Source organism: Nomascus leucogenys, chromosome 9, assembly GCF_006542625.1.
Source record: "Nomascus leucogenys isolate Asia chromosome 9, Asia_NLE_v1, whole genome shotgun sequence".
NCBI lineage: Eukaryota > Metazoa > Chordata > Mammalia > Primates > Hylobatidae > Nomascus > Nomascus leucogenys.
Window position 1 is genome coordinate 84,374,773 of NC_044389.1, and position 15,180 is coordinate 84,389,952.

The 15,180-nt window shown below is 33.6% G+C and overlaps 1 protein-coding gene across 2 annotated transcripts in view; it reads left to right on the forward strand.

Annotated features, from left to right (window-relative positions):
* The window catches only part of BANK1 (B cell scaffold protein with ankyrin repeats 1), a 286,645-nt gene that overhangs the window by 218,114 nt on the left and 53,351 nt on the right, over window positions 1–15,180 (forward strand). For both annotated transcript variants that reach the window (XM_003257482.2, XM_030819171.1), the window contains exons 8-9: window positions 10,364–10,442; window positions 14,158–14,466. In XM_003257482.2, coding sequence (XP_003257530.2) covers window positions 10,364–10,442; window positions 14,158–14,466 — 388 coding nt within the window. The remainder of the gene's footprint in view (window positions 1–10,363; window positions 10,443–14,157; window positions 14,467–15,180) is intronic.

Here is a 15,180-nt window from a genome sequence, read left to right on the forward strand (position 1 = left end):
GTACTGATAGAATATGAATAGCAACACCCTTCTCGCCTTGGGTAGGGCCTCGCAAAATAAAATTTATTTCATTATTATAAGCTAAAAACTTTTGGATTTCTGGGATGAAGAAAAGGAAGTTTACCTTCCAACGTGAGCTTATTAGTTTTATTGAATCCCTTCAATTTTGATCTTACGTCCAGATGTGGGGGGAAGTACGTTTCTTTAATAACGATATTGTTTCTTCTACCAGAAAAGTTTTCCATTTTATTTCACCTTAAATACACGGCAAATTTATATTTTAAGAGGTTCATTTTTTTATCAACTTATCACATTTATTCTACTACAGATTTTCGCAGGTTTGGGTTCATGAAATGTATTTCTTGTCTAGAAATAATTTTTAATAGGTCTGTATTTAGGTAAGATCTAAGTGTGTACTTCCTGCTGATAAACTCATCGAACTTCAGTGAAACATAAAGGCCTTCTGATGACTGATATGAATGGAATCTGGCAAACTAAGAAGAGATGAATATGATAGCTTTTAATAAGGAAAATTATTCATTAAGGATATGTATGTCTCCTAGTTTTCTTTATTTTTTTTAAATGAGATACTTCTCTGCTTAATGATACATGCATTCTTACAAGTTAAATTTCATAATTTAAATGTAAAATTGTAAAAGGAAAAGAAATACTTAGGGTACTATGGTGTGTTGCATTGTATCAAATATAATATTGAATACACTTATGAAGGTACATTTGTATACTTTCATCTATCTTGACTTACTCCACAGGAACAACCTCCACTGGATGTTACCTGTCCTCAAGTTGAAGGCTTCAGGCTAAAAACTTTAATTATTTTCCCACCATGGTTTCATTGAATTTAAAATTCACATTTTCCGTTTTTAGGTCTTTTATGTTTTAAACACTTTGGTCAATAAAACATCAACTCTCTTAATTCTATACTTGGAAGGGAGGGATTATTCCAGCCATATGAACACCTACTGGAAATAGATTTGCAACAATGTAAATTTTAAGACTGTTTAATTTGTCAAATAACACTTACTTTCTGATAGTAATAATAGAAACTTAAAAGGTTTTTTGTTTCATTTGTCAAATAACACTTAATTAACAACTAAAGAGTATAATCTGTGTGGGAAATTCCTAGGTGTTCAAGTAGTATTATATGTTTGCTTCTAGCTTGGATTTCAGAAGTCACTTGCTCCTCTGTGTTTAGATAAATGCAATGTCCAACAACTTGTGGTGATGACAATTCTAGTCTTTTATTACTCAGCTTGTTTTTGTTTGTTTGTTTTACCATTTGGTTTTCTTTAACCCGTAATCAAATTATCAAAGACTTGGAAGAAAGAACAAAAAAAAAATTGCCTCTTAGTAATAGTCAATATAAATGTAAACCTGGGTTCCTCTTCACTAACTTCAATCTGCCAACCTGGAAACATGTAAATTCATTCATTATTTAGTTTCTATGTAGTTGTTTTCCAAATTAAAGCAACTTTTTGAACAATTATATTGAGGTATTCAAAGCAGCAAGATGATTTGTACTGTGGACATAGCGTTACTTTGTATTTCCTCTATAGACTTTTATTAACATGATTTTGAAACTAAAACTGATTTCAAGATTTTAGAATGCTCAAAAGCAAAGTTTTTTGCTACTGTCTGGTACACCCCATTGTTATAGGAATAGAAAACCTGAGCTAGGTTCTGAATGCAGCAATTATAGATTCGTGTATTGAGCCAAGTTCCTTAATCAATTATTCGCTATTCTCTTGTGTACTCTGTATCTCATCTATAACCAACTTCTTTTTCCCTACTCTTGGTGCTCCTGAAATGAAACACTCTTCTGAGTCAGCACTGGTCCTCTCTTACATCATTTTATGCTGGGAGAAGGCCAGCTAGTTTTAATGTTAGCCTAAAGAAGTTCTTGTTATAATATCAACATTATAAAATCGAATATAAGCCATTTGGGAATTAAACCCCTTGTAGAATCATCTGAGAGTCTTCTGTCTCCAACCCTGCTGACATTGAGCTCTTAGAGTACCTTACATATCATAGTCTATAGGAATGGTGGCCCCAGAAGAATTTCCATTTACAGCCCTGCTTAATTTCTGCTAGTTCAAATAGTCCACTGTTGACCCATCATCACATCTGTCAGGTGTGATTTCTCGCACCTGAAAATAGGGATTTTTTTTTTTAAATCATAGTAAGCTACAAAAAGGAGGAGGTCTTTATTTTTAATCTTTTGAAGATTTGGAGGTCTTTATTTTTAATCTTTATATTCCAATTTGAACACATCTGATCTTCACTCAACATTATAATTGAATATAAATTTTTACATAAACACAATTTGGTCATATTAAAAAATAGGGCAACATAAAAATTATTTTTTAACAAAATGACAATTTTAAGGCAGATAATAGAGATAATTTTCGAGTGGTTTCTATATACAAAGCTCTGTGCTAAGCACTTGATGTGTCTTACTTAATTTTCACAAAAACCCTGTGAGATAAGGTACATTTATGGTCATTTTCACATCCAGAGAGGCCAAGAGAGAAGGATGTCCTTCAGTTCATGTAATTAATAAGGCAAAGAGTAAGATTTGAATCCAAATCTGACAATATCCCTAATCTCAAACTCTTAAGCTATACAACCTAAAGATGTTTAAATGGGATATTAAATAGCAATATCAGTTATGATTATCATCATTATCTTAATTGAGATATGTCTAATACTCCACAACTAGAATACAGTAAAAAATGTTGACTTCACTCTTCCTATCAGAATGTACATCTTCTCCCAAAATCCACCTGCTTCTTTGATTGGGTAACTTTGCTCTTTGCTTTTTGCATATGGCCTGCTCAACTTTGCTTTTGCTTGCTCCATTCTCCTTACCAACAAAACCCACATTGTTCCCTCCTCCACCAACTCATGTACTGTCTATTCATCTCTTAGATAAATAAACATGCATTAGCCACTGGAACCAGATTCAGAAATTATCTCTTAGATTCTACTCATCCTTCTAAACTCAGGCCTAATTATTCCAAGTAGAATTATTACAAGTTTACTCTCTATTGCACTATTTAGTCAAACGAGTCAAATTTAGTCAAAATTAAAGGACTATAATTTCTTCGTGGTTGTCACTTTGATTTTCCCAGCTAAATATTCAGCATCCTGGGAGTTATTTCACATCTCTTGTATACCCCTGGAAACTTGCCTAGTATTATAGTATTATACACACAGGAAACATTTACAAGGTATTTTCGACTAATTTAGCAGCATTGGTGTTGTCATGCCTAAATATGTTAGATGGCGTGTCTGAAGTCCATACTAAGAATTTCCCAGGGCTCAGTTTTTGCATGTTTTGGTAAAGTTATCTACACCAGAAATTCATTCTTAATATCTTATTCAAGGTGTTTTATCTGAGTTCTGAATACCATTCTGAAATCAAGGAAGGCAAATTCAGGATGATTCTCTTTTAGCTTCGACCTTTGACTTACGTAATTATGTTATCTTTCTGACTATCTCTGACATTTTTCTTTCTTGTTTTCTTTTTTACTAAACCCCTTCTTTTTCCTATCTTCTCACCATCCAACTTCATTTCTAAATGGTAGACATAACTATGTGGCTTTTGTTTGATTTTAGTGTATTGTTTAGGAGTGTCTGATACCCAATTAATTAGTTTGATTCCATGTCAGGCTTATTTAAATTTTTTTAAATTTTTATAAAGGACTATAACAGTATTTGAATAAATATATAGTTTGAAACCGTTTCTTCTATCTATGCATTTTTTTGGTATCTTTTTGACTTAATTTTGACTTTGTACTTTGTTATTCTGCAATTTAATTCTTACCGATCAAATAGTTTACTTGGTCATCATACAACTAACTACCTTCTGCCTTCCAAGCTGGTAAATACCATAACTTCATAAAGAAATTGAAAGAGTCACCATTTTATAGTTACATCCCCACTCCAAATTTAATTTCAAATATTCCAGAAAGCAATGCAAAGAAGACTTAAGATGTAGATTAAATTGACCTCAAACTTCTCATCAAATTGCATAGAAAATGTGATTTTAATCAGTGTCTTTATCTGTAAATAACAAAAGTTCTTTGGAGGAGTGTCCTGGAAAAGACGGTTGTAAACAATAGTACTGGTTACCAGACAGTGAGCTGAGCAGAAGCTTATATGCCATGTTTGACCCCTTTCCTCCAGCCTTTGGCATCAAAGCTGTGAAAAATCGTGTCCGTGCTCTCTCCTGGATATTTCTTATATTTGCGTTCTCCAGTAAATATTTTCTTCCACTAATCCTCATTACCCTTTGCTTTGACTATCAATATAGCCCTTCTCCCTCTTACCCACTGTTACTAGAATTATTTTTTCTAAAATACAGGCAGGAACATGCTACTTTCCACTTCTTAAGAAACAATTACATACACCAAAGTCGTTTGAACTTTATAAAATAAAACCTTAATGCACCAACACATCTTCACACTCAAATATATCCTTCCATGCAACCTAACCAAACCAACTAAAACCATCCACCAAGTCTTCTTGCTGTTTTGTTCACCCCATTGGCCACTAATATTTCATCCTTTTCTTTGCAGATTAAAACTATACTTATATTTTAAGACTCAGATTTAATATCATCCATTCTGTGAAATTTTCTGTCCCACCCACTCAGTGGAAATGATTGCATGTTTCTCTCTTATAGTATTTTGCAAGAATATGCATATTTTAAATGTATGTTTCATTTTGCCTAATCTATATTGTTTGTCTTCCCCACTAATTATAAAATATTGGAAGTTGGGGATCATGAAACCTTCATATGTGGGTATCCTGTATTTCCTGGTATAGCGTTTTGTGCATGTGAACTCCGGATATTATCACCTTCCATCTCCATAGCCCTTGCCTGTAATGAATGAAGCACTCTCCAACATTTTTTATTCATTTTTGAAAAATCAAATGTGAATCAGAATTGTCCTATACCCCCTGTTCACATTATGGCTCCTGAAAAGAAACTCTATACATGATGCATTGGATTCATCACCCTCGTTTGATTTATTTTAAGCTTCATCAATCCCGTATGAATTCACACAATTCCATTGTAATTTCCGTCATCTGGGTCACCAGTGACTTGGACTGGAAGACCTGATTAACTATTTTAAGGACTTTTCTTTTTCACAGTTGGTGATGCATTTAACATCTGTGATTTACTTAAAATCCTCTCTCCTGATTTTTCTGACATATCTCCCTTCAGGTTTTTCCCTTTGCTTCCATAACTGTTTTCTTCTATCCTTTTCTGAATCCTAGAACCTAGACCTCAGAAAAGCTAGGAGCTAAAGACATGCCCATGAATAATAAGGTTAGAGATATAAATTAAGGGCAGCAGAGTGGATAAGACGACTTTTATCCACTGTGGATAAGAATGGATACAGGGAGAGTGCATTCTGTAAAAAGAAAGGAGGGACAAAGATGAAACCCAGGAAAAGCAAATTTATAAAGATAGTTGGCCAGTGAAGACCATAGACTACATTTAAAAACAACTTTTTCCTGGAAAAATATTCAAATTATTACAAGTTTTAGTGTGATACATTGTTTTAATATTATATCAGTGTATGAAAAACAGAATAAACAAGTTGTTATCTACAGGTTATTTTCAGACTTGGGGTTCCATCATTTTAAATGAAGATAGTTATTTTTCACATTTATAGTTACAGTCTTAACAAAGAACTGGATTTTAATTTTATCATTCCATTTTAGTGACAGAGATGGTCAGAGGCAAATCAAGCATTTGGCTCAATAAAGGTGCTGACATCTCACAGATACAGCCACAACTATGGTGGGTTTGAAACAAAGAGTATTAAAATAGGGCTAGAATATCTTTTAAAAGGACAGGTCCTCAAGCCTGATATTCATAACTGTAGTTAAAGCTGAATCATGGGCAGAGATTAAAGCCAAGAGCTTTCAGCACTGGGACCAGGGGTCCTATGGGTCACCACCACCAGAGGACAGCTGGAATGTGGCCTCAGAGGGAAAGAAAAGCCTGAGGTGAGCACAGGTCAGAATGAGAGATGTGCCAGTCACAGAAGCCAACCCTCCATCGACATTTTGAAAGCTAATCATTTTCAATTCTGTCTTCCTAAGATTGAGAGACAAGGTCACAATATGCCTACTGCTTCTTTCTCCCTTTCTACAAAGCAGAGGATCAAACCACAATTAGAAAATTGCATTTCCTGTTGTGCTGAATGAGACTTTGTTGACCTGATCACAGTATCTTTTCAAAACTTTAATTTTCTATAATAAGATCCTGTCTGAAAAATAGAGTATGTATACTCAGGTTATTCTAATGAAATTTTAACCCATACAAAGAAAATTTCTACTTTTATTTTCCTTGAGTTTAACAGCTTTATTTCTATTTTATTCCTTTTCATTCCTCTCCCAACTGTGGATGGAGTTCCTCCTTAATTTTGCACTCAGCATTTCAATTCCTGTAATATGAAAAGAAACTTTCATGGGAAATTGTATGAATGTGCTTTTAGGTCACATCCCTAGACAGCCTAAGGAAAAACATTAGAAGATGTAATTAGAACTAAGACATTACTGTCCTATAATGTGCCCTTCAAGTTTTGTTTTTGAGACTGTGTTTTCTGTTATTTATGGTTTTAGTATAACATTGGTCATTACTTTTAATATTTAGTAAGAATAATATATATTTTTCTATTCAAATATTATCTCCAATTCTTCAGCCTAGTACATTTATTTGGGGTAATACATAGAATGTTACAAGGTCAACTTGTCACTCTTCAAACATATATTTGTCTTCATATTCTTATCCCATGGGCTGCAATGTGCTTTATAAAAGCTGGTAAAAATCACTCATAACCAACACTGTGGAAAGTTGTGCAAGAGTTGGGGCAATTACAATATTTTCAGAATCTCATAAAATGATTTGGAAACCAACTGCCATGTGAAGATTGTTTTTATTCACTTCCTCAAAATCAGAATATTATTATCAATTTGTACAGGACCAGATGTCAAAGCCATGTGGAACTTAATATACCTCAGTCAACAAGATATTCTCTTTTTAATTTATCTTTGATAATGAATGATTTTAATTTTATTACATTAAACATTCTGTGCCACAAGGACTATCTGTGGGTTGAAATATTACATTAAGCATGTTCAACTAATAGATTCTGTCATTTAATCTTAATCTTTCATTTAGAGAAGTGGGAATCAATGTGTGTTTCAAGATAATTTTTAATCCAATCTCCAAACCCAAAAGCAAATGAATAAAACTTTTGCTCTGATCATCTATTTCTTTTCCTTCTTTCTTTCTTTTCTGAGACAGAGTCTCGCTCTGTCGGCCAGGCTGGAGTGCAGTGGTGCGATTTCGGCTCACTGCAACCTCTGCCTCCCAGGCTCAAGCAATTCTCCTGCCTCAGCCTCCTGAGTAGCTGGGATTACAGGTTGTGCCACCATGCCCAACTAATTTTTGTATTTGTATTTTTAGTACAGACAGGGTTTCACCATGTTGGCCAGGCTGGTCTTGAACTCCTGACCTCAGGTAATCCACCATGCCTGGCCTGCTCTGATCATCTATTTCTTAATTCTCTATTTCACCTCTAAGGACTGAGTTTGTTGTTGTGAAATAAATAAAATATTGTATTCTAATTTTTTATTTATCTTCCTCTTCCAATAAAAATGTGATTATTTTTAAAATGGGAAATATATATCTTTTTCTGTTTTCAATTTACTTTCCCCAATAGTTAACAGACTATTTAGCAGATAGTAGGCCTACAAAAATATTTGACAAATGAATGAATAAAAGAAACATGCTTGGTTAAAAGTAGGTGTATATCTTAGATGAAGGAAGATGGAATATGCAGATTACATTTATTTATTTATTTATTTATTTTTTTATTTTTATTTTTTTATTTTTTTTGAGATGGAGTCTCGCTCTGTAGCCCAGGCTGGAGTACAGTGGCACAATCTCGGCTCACTGCAAGCTCCGCTTCCCAGGTTCAGGCCATTCTCCTGCCTCAGCCTTCTGAGTAGCTGGGACTACAGGTGCCCGCCACCACGCCTGGCTCATTTTTTGTACTTTTAGTAGAAATGCGGTTTCACCTTGTTAGCCAGGATGGTCTTGATCTCCTGACCTCATGATCCGCCCACCTCGGCCTCCCAAAGTGCTAAGATTACAGGCGTGAGCCACCACGCCTGGCCAGATTACATTTATTGAGCAGTTACTATGTGGTAGATGCGATATGTGTTTTGCTTACATTATTCTGATTTAATTCTCCCATCAAACTGATGGCATAGATATTACTATCCACATTTTGCAGGATATAATATTGAGGCTTAGAGTTAAGTGCCTGCCCTAATGTCACACAGCTAATATATGATAGAGCTGTGATTTGTACTTAAATTGACTCCAAAGTCTATGTTCTGTCTACTTCATCACACAGCCAAGGATTAAAGTGATTAGATGTCAGAATGTGTTCAGACTCATCTTTGAAGCCATCATTGATTTTATTGAAGAATTATTAATATATTATTAGATCTGGCATGTTTTTCGAAATAAATATGATTGTAAGTGTAGGGAACCTAAGTAAGAAGCATTGGTTTTTTAGCATAAATATTTCTACAGAGCATTTTATTCTGGAGAAAACAATTACTCGCTGCATAGTCTGATTATATAAAATATCAATTGTACATAATATTTATGAAAGTTTTCAAATCAACCTAGACTTTTTTCTTAATTTAGAGGCAGATTCTTTTGAGATATTATTGGGTTCAGGGTATTTGGCTTTTTGTGCAAAGGTCATATGGCTTCAGTTATGACACAAAAACAATTCCATTAGGTTTCAACCTCAGTACAAACACATCCATCCACATACTTGCCTAATGTCAGTTTATAAATTCACAGTGATTTTGAGCTCATAATGTCCAAGCTTGTGAATGATATATAGGAATTTTTGCATAATTCCCAAAATCTTTGTAAACCATTGCTACTAATAAATTAGTAAAAAGAAAAAAATCCTTGAAATGGTTTTGGGAGTACTATGGATTTTTAAAATATATTTTTGACCTACCTTATGAAATATATAGGTGAAGCTAATTGGAAACAAAGATTAGCTATATTAAACAATGATTTTAATACCAAAGCATACAAATATCAAAATGTCAAACCTCCTACTAAAACTACACAATTTTTCATATTAGAATTTAGTGGAGTCCATCAAAGGGAAAATATAATTGAAATATAAAATGAGTTATTGCATCAGGCTCAGTAAAAAATACTGAAAATATTTAATTTTCAAAATTCCATGGGAAATTAGGGACTGTTTTGTTTCTCTGGAGGGCATTAGTGTTTAAAAAAAAATTAATGAGTTCCATTGGGCTCTCTTTGGCCAAAGCGGGTGATAAACTTAATTGACAAAGTCAAAATGCAGGTGAAATACCTTTGCATATCAAAGCTACTATAAATTTCAAAATGCTTTAATATGGATGCTTCTAATTTTTGAAGGGACATTTCAAATGCAGAACAAATGGCCTAAATTATTTCAATTCATTTTTTAAGAACAGAAACGTAAGTCATTTGAATAACCCCTTGGAGTTCATGGTAACAAAACACGTCCTATGTTAAATCCAGTCAATCTGCATCCCTTTTCCTAGATGCTTTTGCACAAATAGAACCATCACTAGTATTAGCTTTCTCTCTGAGCACCAGTATGCACCACAACTGTAGATTCCATGTCTCTTTCAGAGATTATAAACAAAGACTAGCAATTCTGGAGATAAGAGGTTTCTGTCCTTTCTCAGTTAATTCTACCTTTGAAGTACATATAGTGGAACTGTTTTCAGAAAGACAAATAAAGAGAAGTACCCTTACTGGATTTATTTCTTTTTTTGTAAAGATGGAGAATAAACCACTTTATAATTTCATTGTCCTTCACTGTATTACGGTAATTGTAATTAAGAATATCTTTTGAACTGTAAAAATATAGAAATGTTCAAAAGGAAGAAAAGCTCATAGTTTTCAAGAGAAATAGTCGTGTTCAGTTTTATTCAGAACTTCTTTATTACACTTAAACTTAATGATTATTGCCTCCTTTGCATCTTAAAGTTATTTCAATAAGTTTTATTTTTAAAGCAATTCATTGTTTATTATAAATGTACTATTTCCTTCGTTATACTTTTAGTAATATGTGCCATTGAGCATTTATAGATGGCACAAATATATTATCCAAGATCTGTAATATAGTAAAGTATTTAAATAAAAACAGAAACTATTTCTTATTTGCACAGGCATCCAGTGCATATTTATTAAGATTAATACATATTAAAAATTACATTATTTTTTCAGATCCAAGAAATTGACATAAATAATGAGCAAGAAAATGATTATGAAGAGGATATTGCCTCATTTTCCACATATATTCCTTGTAAGTTTTTCTATGTTGTATATATATATATATGACATATTCATATATATATCACATATATATGTGACTTATGGAAGATGTAACTGAAAAAGCAAGACTGAAGAGAATGTGACACGGTATTTAATTAACTGATTGGCTTTTAATTTGTAATAGAGACACTACTACATCATATTGCTAATTTAAATACTTTTAATAAGTTCAAGTTTTAATAATCAAATACTGATTTTTCCTACCCAGAGGGAATACACAAATAACTCTGTTATGACTATGTAGACTATTTGACAACTACATTTTTAAAGTTTTTTAAAAACATATAACCACATTATTTGCAGACCTTAGTTTTCTCAGTTATGAAATGAGACTATTAAACTAGAATACTCTCTAAGGTCTTTCCTGGCTCTAATATCTGTGATTCTACATTCTAATGTCTGAAGAATAATTCAGGATGTTCCTACATGTATATAAACATATATGTGTATATAAACATATATATATACACATATATACATGTATATATACATATATACACATATACGCATGTATATATACATATACACACACATATATACATGTATATATAAATATATAAATGTATTTATATATAATGTATTTATATATATATATAAATGTGTATATACATGTTTATATGTGTATGTAAACTCCACCCATTATGCCAGGTTTTATTGGCATACAGCTCAACAGCTTCACCAGCATGTTTGATAGGAATCTCACATCCAACATTTTTCAAAATTCTGATTCCTGCCATTGCCAAACCTCTCTACCTGCTGACTTCCCCACCTCAGTAAGTGAAAACTCCTTCCCTCCTTTGTTCAAGTCAGTTAAAAAATCCTTGAAAGTCATCCTTGGCATTTTTACTTTCTCTCCTACCCCATATGCAATCAGTCTTACAATACTGTTGACTCTACCTTCAAAGCATTCCCAGCATTCAGCCATTTCTCTCCCCTTTCATTATCCTAGTCCACACCGTCATCAGTTCTCCCCTTGTTTACTGCAATAACACAGTGGAGAACTGGAGGGTCATTGTCACTTCTACATTGCAAGCTTGGCAATGAACGGAAATTTTTCTATTGTTATGATTCGGGAGGGAGGACTGCTACTGGTATTTATTGGGTAGAGATAGAAGAAATGCTGCTAAATAATGTAGAGAAAGCCTTCAATAGCAACTTCCACATTTGCTGCCTCTGATATTCTATGCTTCTTGAAAGGACTAAACACCCTTCATGAAGGACTAAACACTTTTCTGCTCCAAATCCTCCAATACCTCCCCATTGTACTAATAACCTTTCTCATCCCCTACAAGGCCCTAATCTTTGTGTTCCCATCTCTCACCATTCTCTTGCTCATTCACAAACCAATAATGTGCCTGCCTCAGGGCATTTGCACTTTCTATTCTTTCTGTACACTTTCTCCTTATATGCTCAAGGCTTGCTTCATCACTTCTTTCTTCGTTTTATGACACCCTCCTCTTCATTTCACTTTACCTGCTCCTTTTCTTCATTGCACTTATCAACATTTAATATTATATATTATTTATCTGGTTGTTTATTGCCTGTATTCTCTTTCTAAATCACATGCTCAAAGGGATTAGGGCTTTTTATTCACTGTTTTGATTGTATCCCCAGTACCTGTAACAGAACATAGTCTATGCCCAATGAAACATTATTGACCACAAGTTTTTCAAATGATGGGGACCTGCAAATCAGATAAAGTTAAATACAAGTAAATGCCTTCACTAGCATACTTTGGCAAAATAAGTAAACTCTTCAAGTTATTGCAGGACACAAAAAAATGCTAAATATCAAATTAATAATGGATTAATGCACCAAGCATTAAAGTTATACATCTTATCATTTAAATTATAATAATAGTGATTATAAAGGCCATGATTGAAAATGACCATATATTTATCATGACGTTTAATTTTCAGAAGAATTGACTGTAATAATAAAATATTATTTCAATTCTTTATAAAGAAAAATTTCACTTTTGCTGTTTGAAACTACAAACTCTCTTGTATATGAAACTGTATGACTGGGCTCAAGCCAGTCTCTTTCATGAGTGAGAGGGTGAAGCACAGAACCCTAGCTCAGCGGATTTCCATTGGTATTACCATTATGACAAAGCATGCTAAAACACACCAACTCATTAAATCTGACTTTCCAGGGCTGAAACCCAAGTTTGGGCATATTTGACGACAAGTACCATTCAGATTCTGTTGCTTATTCAGTATTAAGAAACACTGAATATATAAGCAGAAGTGTGGCTAAGAGTAATTTCCTATAGCATGAGTGTAATTCTGAGTTGATGACTGATTTGCCCATACAGAAATAATAAAGTTCCTTTGCTAGCCTGAGCAATAATTTTTTCCATCCATTCCATCATCTACTCCATCAGCATTTCTAGAGACTACTTTATTTCAGGCTTAGTGTTTTGTGTTAAGGATAGAAAGATGAATGAGATCTGTGCAGATAGATTGTACAAAAACAAATAACTATCCACTTTGCCCAGGCTGGTAATTAAAGAATCTTGGCTTAGTTCTAGTACTGGAAACTGTATCTTTCTTCTTTCTCATGTGAAAGAATAGAAAAACAAAAAAAGAAAATTCCATATAATAATATGGGCTACCATCATGGGCATGATTTTTCTACATTCTACAGTGTAATCTTCATTTTAAAGAAGTCTTTCTTCTCTACATTGTGCTGTTTGGGATTTTAAGCTATATTTTAGCTTAGCAACATTTTAATACAGCAATTTCTTGCCTTGACAAGGAAAACAATTCACATATTCAAAGGTCTGTTGCAGAGGTTCCGAAGTCTGTTTAGGAATTCCAAAAGACTGTTTTAAATTTTTTGAATCCTTTATTTAGAGAATATTTTTATAAAGAAAATTTAACAAAAGTTTTTCCTGAAGATTTAAAGTCATTACATTATAATTTCTTTTTTTCTGCTTTCTTCCTGAGTGTTTGAAGAGCATTCACTGTATATAATATAAAAACAAATAATGGTATGGTTGTCAGAGTAGAGGGAATTTGGATCATTTGGTTAAATTTCTGGGTAGAATGCATTTGTAGGTAAAGAACTGATCCTCAGAAAGATTTACCTACTGTTGGTGATTTACATGCCTTTCTCACCAAAAAAAATTAACTTTTCCCAAGTAATAGTTCCAAAGTTAATATAGTATCTGAAAATGATTTACTATAAGGAATTATAAAATTATTATAGTTATCTGTAAAGATCAATATATATTAAAATAACTAAATAAGAGTCATAGATTCATTTCTTTTTATCATTTACAAGCAAGTAAAGGTTTGTGTCTTTTTTCTTTATGTTTTCCATCATTTATTATTTTATTGGGTCAGTTATATTGTTTTCTAATAAAAATGCAAGGATGCTATCAAATACATGAATTTGTTCAAACAATAACTCTAAAGAATCAGAATATCGTTATCTGCATGAGTGTGTCATATACACAGATAGCAAGATATAATGGAGCTTTGACTGTTCATTTGTCAAGTATTTTAAAAGCCCAGAAATAAATGACTGTTCACGAAAAGTTACACATTTGACAGCTTTTCACTATATCAGGTCATAAAAGTTTTATTAGCAGTACTACTATTTCTGTACAATTTTACAAAATATGAAATGCCTTCAGATGGTGTGTTTAAATGAAGTCATGCAATCTTCATCATAAACAGCCACACAGAACCCAGCATTTCATCTTGAAAGCAGGAAGACATACAGGCAGAGTGCAGATGGAGCTGAGGCAAGTGAAATGGAAGGGGAAGGAAAACAGAATGGATCAGGCATGGAGGCCAAGCACAGCCCACTAGAGGTTGGCAGTGAGAATTCTGAGGACCAGTATGATGACTTGTATGTGTTCATTCCTGGTGCCGATCCAGAAAATAACTCACAAGAGCCACTCATGAGCAGCAGACCTCCTCTCCTGCCGCCACGACCTGTAGCTAATGCCTTCCAACTGGAAAGACCTCACTTCACCTTACCAGGTAAGTTTAAGGTTAGAAAAAAAACAAAACAAAGACAAATCTTTGACAGGCTTACATAGCAAATATTGCAGTGGCAAATCTATACAGAGCAGATCAGCTTTTGAAACCAAGAGCAACATTCTTCCTATTCTTTAAAAACTAAGGCCTGGGAAATGAGGTAAGAGATACCTACCTCTACCTTTTTCTTTTCTTTATTTCCTTCCTTCCTTCCTTCCTTCCTTCCTTCCTTCCTTCCTTCCTTCCTTCCTCCCTCTCTCCCTCCTTCCCTTTCTTCCTTCCTTCTCTCACTTTTTCTCTGTTTCTTTCTTTCTTCCTTGTCTCATTCCAAAGCTTTAAGAAAATAAAACTTGGAAGGAGTTTGTAGTTCTTCATGTAAAATGAACCTCAGGCAATCTGTGGAAAAGGAAATACAACATTGCTTTTAAAACATACTCTCAGTCTTCAGACAAAAAGTGAAATGCTAATGATCGAGAATTTTCAGATGAATTTGGGTACTTTAATCACTTGGTAGCTGTGGGAGAATTAAGCATTAAAGGGTTTGTCCCATACTGCACTGACACCAAAGTTTAAAAACACTGTATACACTATCCAAGTGGAAGAAGAGTCAACATAGCTGTCACTGGCATTTGTTCCCAGGTGAAGGAATTGGGGTGTGGAAAGTGGGTGTGGGGAATCTGTCCTTGCAGAGCACATGAAGAGGAGCTTCCACATTAG